Here is a 7434-nt window from a genome sequence, read left to right as displayed (position 1 = left end):
TTGACATCAGCACTGTCATAAACGGCCGCCAAATATTCATCTGTGTTGGAATAATCCAAGCCGAGAACGCTGTTCCCAACACGATCCGGTTTAAATTTGATAGGCAAATACTCGCCCGTGTGCACACTGAAGAGACGAATGAAGCCAGTGGTCATGCCAATGGCAATTTCGCCACCACCGGCCTTCGATATTGCGCCACATGAAATGTCATCGACCTGTCGCTTCTTAATTCGTTGAATCACCTCTTTGTTGTCTTTATTGGTCGTTCGCATCAATTCAAATCCAAACTTTTTGTTAAATTCCACAAAGCAATTTTTGCCTGGGATCACTTGAAAATCGACCGCTTCGTTTGCAACATGCGAATGTGTGTACTTTGAACAAAGAGTGGGAAATGACGTCCACTGTGTGTTCTTTGCTGTCGAAATGACATCAAACATTTTGGTTCTGTTGTTGCTGTTGTTGGTTTTCTTTTCTAACTAAACCCAAATTCTACGATCGTGTCAACTGAACACGCACTACGTATAACAATATCAATAACAATAACAAATTCACATTTAAAATTAAAATCGAATGAATTAAATAAACGGCATGGAAATACATGTATGATGAAAACGGTAAAAATACGTTTCGCCTCGGACAGCTTATTCGAAATGAGTGGACTGAGTTCAAGTTGTGACATTTCGTGCTCGGTTTTGTGTGTTGGATATGAGACTGGTTGACAGTTTGCACAAACGAGGGATATTTTTTTTTTGGTGACGAACGTTCAGTTTGGTTTTGGGCTACTTTTGAATTTAAATCCATGGAAAATATTTTGAAAAAAGAAAAAAGTTTTTTTCGCAAAAAATTCCAAAAACTTCACTCATTTCGAGTCGTCATAATAATTTCTTCCCCCTTCGCTATGTTCACACAATCAAATTGGCGAAAATATTTCCCGTGTGACATGCGGCAACACTGCTGTTTCACATTGAACCGATTGATGGGACATTTCCTCCATTTCTGAGTGTCGTGTTTATGTGAGTATCGGTCGAATCTCGTAGTGAATGCGATATGTAAGTCGTGTCAAATTTCTTTGTACAATAGACCATATACAATACTACAGCAAAACGTCAACATTCACTTAAATAATTATATGGACGAAGTAGAAAAAGGTTGCTTTTTTGCTCGTCCTCTTTCTTTTCTATTGCACCAAACGCCAAAAAAAAAGAATTTGATTAGGTGTGTTCAATTGAAACAATTGCAGTAAAAAGTTGCGACGACATTTGAATTTTGTGATAGAAATAATAAAAAGAGGACAATTTAATAAAATTCGATTAAATTCGTATTATGAGATTCCGTCTACTCGAACACAAATCAATGTGTGATGTTTGTTTGTGTGTGGGACATCAAAGTGATTAATAATTTTGTGTGAATTCAATGCCAAAAGAAATCACAAACAGCGAAAAACGAGCCATAAATATTATCGACTAGCGTTAAACAAACGAATTTTATCATCAGAAAATAAATCAAAATCAAAAAAATTGCATCCATTCATCGATTCTACACGGAATTTTGCTCGAAAATTCTCATCGATTTTGTGTGTCTATAAGTAAACAGAGAGAAAGACAGAGACAGAGGCTAAAATCACCATGAATCGTACGGAGGGTTTAGTGCGACGAAATAAAAGTCGTGCCACTGAAAATGGCACTTCCGAGGCAAATAGCTCAACAGCGAACAGTGTCGATGAAAATGATGTGATCATTAATGACCGCGACAATGATATCGACGACACAGATTCAAAAGAAACACGACTCACACTGATGGAAGAAGTGTTGCTGCTAGGTTTAAAAGACAAAGAGGTAACCAAAAGAAAAAAAATTTGTCAAATTACATGGTGATGATGATTGAATTTTCCATTTCATCTTAATGACATGGACATTTGGTGTATGTGTTTGTGTGTGTGCGACTAATTTAGTGGCAAGTTGTCCGAAAACAATTAATTAAATACCCGACCCAAATTTTTTCGATAATATTTGAACGAAGCAAACGAACCGGCTGAAAAAGAACAAATACGACACATGAAAAATGTAAATAGATTGTGTGCTAATTCTAAGACCGCTAAGCGATTTGCTGACTGAATTGCTTCTATTTGAACATGTGTTTTACTGATTTTATCGCTTATCGCAAGGCACACATTTCAGCCGACGACTACGACCACTGCAACTTTTATTTCTTTTAAATTGCGATTGTTTTATACGTTCTCGCATTACGTCGAATGACTTCACCATCCAACACATCAATTGATCGGCAGACCACTTGCAAAGTGTTTGTATTGATTACATGAATGTCTCTTTAGCGACGTATAGCAATATATATTGTTAAATCTTGTCGATCAATTTTTCTTCTTCTTCAAGAATCAATGGAAAACCGTGCGTCGCAATATTATGCCTGAAGTTAGTGTATCGGAAGCGATGCTTGATAGCGTGTGTTCTGCATAAATTATTACCCCTTCCATCGCTGTCTCTATTTACATTTCTCGTTCTTCCAACGATGCAATGACCGTCAGCCCGTTCAATAAAAGCGAAACTTCGACTGTAGACAAGAGAACCGTCAACAAAAGCCATAACCTGTTTGAAATATGCCGTTCGTTCATTAAGTAGCATTGTACGATTCATTAACACGCACTGATTACAACATTTATGCTATTTATCAATCTACGGCTGTTTTTCTTATTCATTATCGCGCATCATTCTATTTGGGCGCACGGAAATGTAAATACAACAGTACAACACAAAAAACGTGACGTTTAATATGAATAACATAGGAAATCCCTGGCATTTTTGTGTATGTGTATGTCTTTCAATGATTACTTGTTGATTCTGTAATTTTGATTACATCGATACCTATAGGCGGCTGTAGTTGCATTGCGTTCAAACAGTAAACCACATTTTGTATCCATTTTTTTGCCATCGCAGCCAACGTAAATGAAATATAACACGTTTTATGGGCTGAAACCACATGCATACATTAAAATAGTTTCTTTTTTTTGTCAACCAAGTCGTTTAAAAAAAAAGTACGTTCTATTGTGCTTACTTGTTGCTAGTAGTAACTTGCTAGTACAAAAGAGCCTTAATTCCTTATCTTTCGGAAGTCAATGAAAATGAAAACGGCTGTTCCTTATCATCACCATTCCGGGCTGTCATTTTTTGTCACGATTCTTATCATTTACTTCATCACAAAGAATAATGCTTAACCAATTTGGCGTTGGGCCATTTATCTGTTGTTCGTTCGCAGGGTTACACATCTTTTTGGAATGACTGTATATCAAGTGGACTACGTGGCTGTATTCTCATTGAATTGGGTTTGCGCGGTCGAGTCGAATTGGAACGTGCCGGTATGCGACGAAAAGGGCTAACATCACGCAAAGTAATCCTAAAATCGGACACACCAACCGGCGATGTGCTACTGGATGAAGCTCTAAAACACATGAAAGAAACGGAACCACCTGAAACCGTACAAAGTTGGATCGAATATTTGAGCGGCGAAACATGGAATCCGCTGAAATTGCGATATCAATTGAAAAATGTACGCGAACGCTTAGCCAAAAATCTCGTTGAAAAAGGCGTTCTGACGACGGAAAAGCAAAACTTTCTACTCTTCGACATGACAACTCATCCGCTGAGTGACAATGTAGTTAAATGTCGTTTAGTGAAAAAGGTAACAAATACTGTCATCAAAATCGAAAATTAAATGTCGAGAAAAATATCGAGAAAAAAAATGACAAAGATGCCAGAAAATTGGTTTTAATTATTTGATTTTGTTTTTCCTTCCATTGAACCAGATCCAAGATTCGGTGTTGACCAAATGGATAAACGATCCACAGCGCATGGACAAACGAATGCTGTCACTGATATTTTTAGCTCATGCCAGTGATGTGCTAGAGAATGCATTTGCACCGCTGAACGACGAAGACTACGAGCTGGCAATGCGTCGAGTTCGTGAATTATTGGACTTAGATTATGAAAATGCGGCTAAAGCAAGCACACAAGAAATTATGTGGGCGGTGTTCATGGCCTTCACGAAGTAAATGGCGATGTCAAAACTAATTGTTCTTTTGATTTTCTTTTTTTTTAATGGAATTTCTTTATGATTTTCTTCCTCCAATTGATTTATCCTTCTTCTATCTATCTATATATTGTTAATTTTGCCACTGGAACTATCCCCGATTAGTGCTAATCAACTCTCCAACTATTGAATACAATAACTTAGTTTTTAACAATGAGAATGTCTCTTATTCAAAATAGCATCCGATTGAGATGCTTGTTTGATCTATGTTCAATAAATGGAACCCGTTAAAAATGGTTTTGATTCGGTTTCATGTGTCATCGTCCAAACGACGGGGAATTCGTCTCCATGTTAAGGAATGTGAATGAAAGTCTCCATGTCCGTTCACTTGAAAAAAAAAAACATTTGTTTGTGTTTTAGTTACATTTGAGCAAAATCAGAGATAGAGGACGAAATAGTGTTGTAGCACCCATTGTGTTTTGAAATTTTGTCACACATGTGTTTTCCCCGACCCCATCAAAATTTGCAAGAAATAACATAATCGATTGTCGTGGTCTTTGAAGCGCAACAGAATTTGACAATGAAACAAACAAACAAAACGGACAAATTGACATTTCCAAATAAGCGATAGAATTTTTGTTTTTCATATTTCTTTCAACTAGTCCTAGTTACACGAATCTTTTAAAATCAATGCCGATTTCTTCAATAAATCTGGGAAAATTATTTCGTTTAAAAAACACTTTTTATTTAAAAAAAAAAAAAGAATTAATTCTTTACCTAATAATAATTTTATTTTTCTTTTGATGCAATACACATATATATATTTTGAAGTGAAAGAGAGAAAATTGTATATAAAATAGGAAATAAAAAAAAAAAAAAATTATGGAAAGATGGACGTTTTCAGAGCAATTGTATGAATTCAGCCAACTCTACACCAAGTCATGCAACGATTTAAACTTTCGACTTCTCTTTCACATTACAATATTATGATTATGATGAAAACGATTTTAAAATAATGAGAGAAAATTAAGAAAAAAAGAAACAATGCAATTTTCTATTTTCATAGGATTATATATCAAGAATTTAGTTTTTAATTCCGAATGCCGAATTTAATTCCATTGATACGAATTAAAATGGTATTTGACATAATTTATCCTGTAATTTGTAAAGCATTCATTCATCATTTTACATATATGTATTGCATTCATTCCGCTTGATGATTGTTATATATGGCAACGGAGAATGGACAAGGATAATCTGTTTTTAATTTTAATTAATTCCAATTTTATTCAAACAGTTAAGTTCTTTCGGTTGATTTCTATCACACAATTCAATAAAACTTTCTTGAAAATCATATAAATAATTTGGATATACTTTCTTCTCTATATTAATCGAAAATTTAAAATCATTTCTTTTCCTGAATGAACGATCAGTCAAAACAGAAACATTGAACAAAATTTAACTTTAACTAGTTAATTGAACAAACTTATGTCAACTTCGTAGAGTCTGGCAACAATTTGAAATACAATAATGGTTACGAGTTGTAAATGACTTTATATACAAACAATAATTAAAATCATGTTTCCAACATAGAGAACCAATAACGATTAAGGTACAATAAAATTGGAGTTAATGAAAATAGAGTTTTTTTTCGTTTTAATTCACATCAAGATCCAAACGAGAAATAAATGTTATATTTTCTTTTTGTTAAAATAATTTTTTTCGGACGAAGGACACTTCAAACGACAAACATTTCACATAAGTTGTGAACGCATCCGGAGAACTGAAATAACAACATTGAGCATTTTAATTAGTAACAGCGTGATTGTACTGTTGATATGTTAACTGTAACTTGAATAAAGTGAATGTATTAAAACATTGATTTTTTTTTCAAATTTTTCTTTATTTTTTTATATCATCATTACAGGTGGAACCCATTTTATTTAGTATATTATATTTGATAAATATCTCTGAATTCATTACAATATTTTGATACGTTTAAAGGCTTACCAATAACACCGTAATATGTAAAAATACAGATAAATTGAATATTTTACTTTTAAAACCATCGCAAGTAAATAAGCACTCATTTCCAGCAGTAGGCTTTTAACTATCGTAAATCAAAAAAAAAATATAAAAAACTATTTGGTTTCAACATTTTGCCAATATTTACTTTTATTTATTTTCGAATGGTAATCCAAAGAATTTTATAGAAAGATGAATCGAGTTTTAAAAAAATCAATTTAATCTCAAATCTTGTTGTAGAAAAACAGTTGCTCCATTTGAGGCCCAACGGAGTTCGTCTTAAATTTTATTTCAATACCATGTTCCAGTTGCACTTCATCGCGCAATCTACATGGAGTATGAGATGAAAATGCATAAGTATTATGACAACGTAAGCTTATACGATAAAATGTTCCATCATTGATAACAATATTTTTGGGCAAAACTATATCACATTTTTCTGAACGTCCTTTCAAAATCAATTTTTCCATCGTTGGAAAGTGGTGTCTCTCATAAATTTGATATTCAAAATTAGAGCCAATGTCAGATTGTTGCATTTGAACGAAAAAAAGTGTCACTATTTGAGCGTTTATATGGATTAAATTGGTTTTTTTCCAGCCGTCGGTCACATACTAAAACTTGGCCTGGCTGTTAGTTTGTATGATTATTCTGAAGTAGTTGTGCATCAACGGAACATGATTGTTTTGGCAACGATGTTTGAATGAACAGAGTTTCAAGTTCTTTTGCGGCAAAAAATCCTCTGTATGAGCAAACATGCTGTGAAATCTGTTGCGTAGTTAATTTGTCAAAGGGGATTTGGCTAAATACATCTTCCAGTTGATGTCTTAAATTCTTCGGGCTTGTATCCAAATGATTGCGATTACATTGGGCTTCACTCTATTCCATGCCTGCGATCACCGTCTTGAAAGCGCTCCAATCTGACGATACCAGCGCCAGTATTTTGCTCAAGAATTTGGTGTAACAATCCAGGAAACTTTCCGATTTTACTATTGCCACTGCATTTGATTTAATCTGTTCTTCGCAAAATTTGCGTAAGTTGTCTTGTTCCAACAATTGAGCGATGCCATAGCCCCAGCATATATCGTCCATAGTTAATGATTTTTGAAATGCAGTTTCGCATGGTATTAAAAACTCGTTCATTTCGTATTTCTTGCATAGATTTGTTACGTAAACAATATATTCAGACGATAGACGCACCTCGTTTAAATAGAAAAATTGTAAAAATTCCCCAAATGCGACAGGTGCGTCAACAATCGGCACATCACTTTGTTCTGGTAATGAGCCGAAAAACATTGTGTCGAATACTGGACTATCGAACGATAGAATGATTTTGTGCGCTGGAACCTTCTCGGGATGATCAGTATCTGC

General features: G+C 34.4%; 2 protein-coding genes across 2 annotated transcripts in view; one reads left to right on the top strand and one right to left on the bottom strand.

Annotated features, from left to right (window-relative positions):
- Nucleotides 1-450, bottom strand: part of LOC129564897 (uncharacterized) — a gene marked incomplete at its 5' end in the record, with an annotated part of 12026 nt that extends 11576 nt beyond the window's left edge. Inside the window, 1 exon segment of the mRNA XM_055439151.1 lies at nucleotides 1-450. Coding sequence (XP_055295126.1) covers nucleotides 1-437 — 437 coding nt within the window.
- LOC129564903 (Golgi phosphoprotein 3 homolog sauron) lies at nucleotides 7-5923 on the top strand. The gene is made up of 3 exons (XM_055439156.1): nucleotides 7-1835; nucleotides 3271-3693; nucleotides 3818-5923. Exons 1-3 carry the CDS (start codon nucleotides 1626-1628, stop codon nucleotides 4061-4063), a joined length of 879 nt encoding a protein of 292 aa, XP_055295131.1. The 5' UTR covers nucleotides 7-1625; the 3' UTR covers nucleotides 4064-5923.
- The last annotated feature ends 1511 nt before the right edge of the window (nucleotides 5924-7434 follow it).

The sequence above is a fragment of the Sitodiplosis mosellana genome, unplaced genomic scaffold (assembly GCF_009176505.1).
Source record: "Sitodiplosis mosellana isolate CC-2019 unplaced genomic scaffold, AAFC_SMos_1.0 Smas_scaffold_2, whole genome shotgun sequence".
NCBI classification, from domain to species: domain Eukaryota; kingdom Metazoa; phylum Arthropoda; class Insecta; order Diptera; family Cecidomyiidae; genus Sitodiplosis; species Sitodiplosis mosellana.
This window is presented reverse-complemented; position numbering and strand designations above follow the sequence as displayed.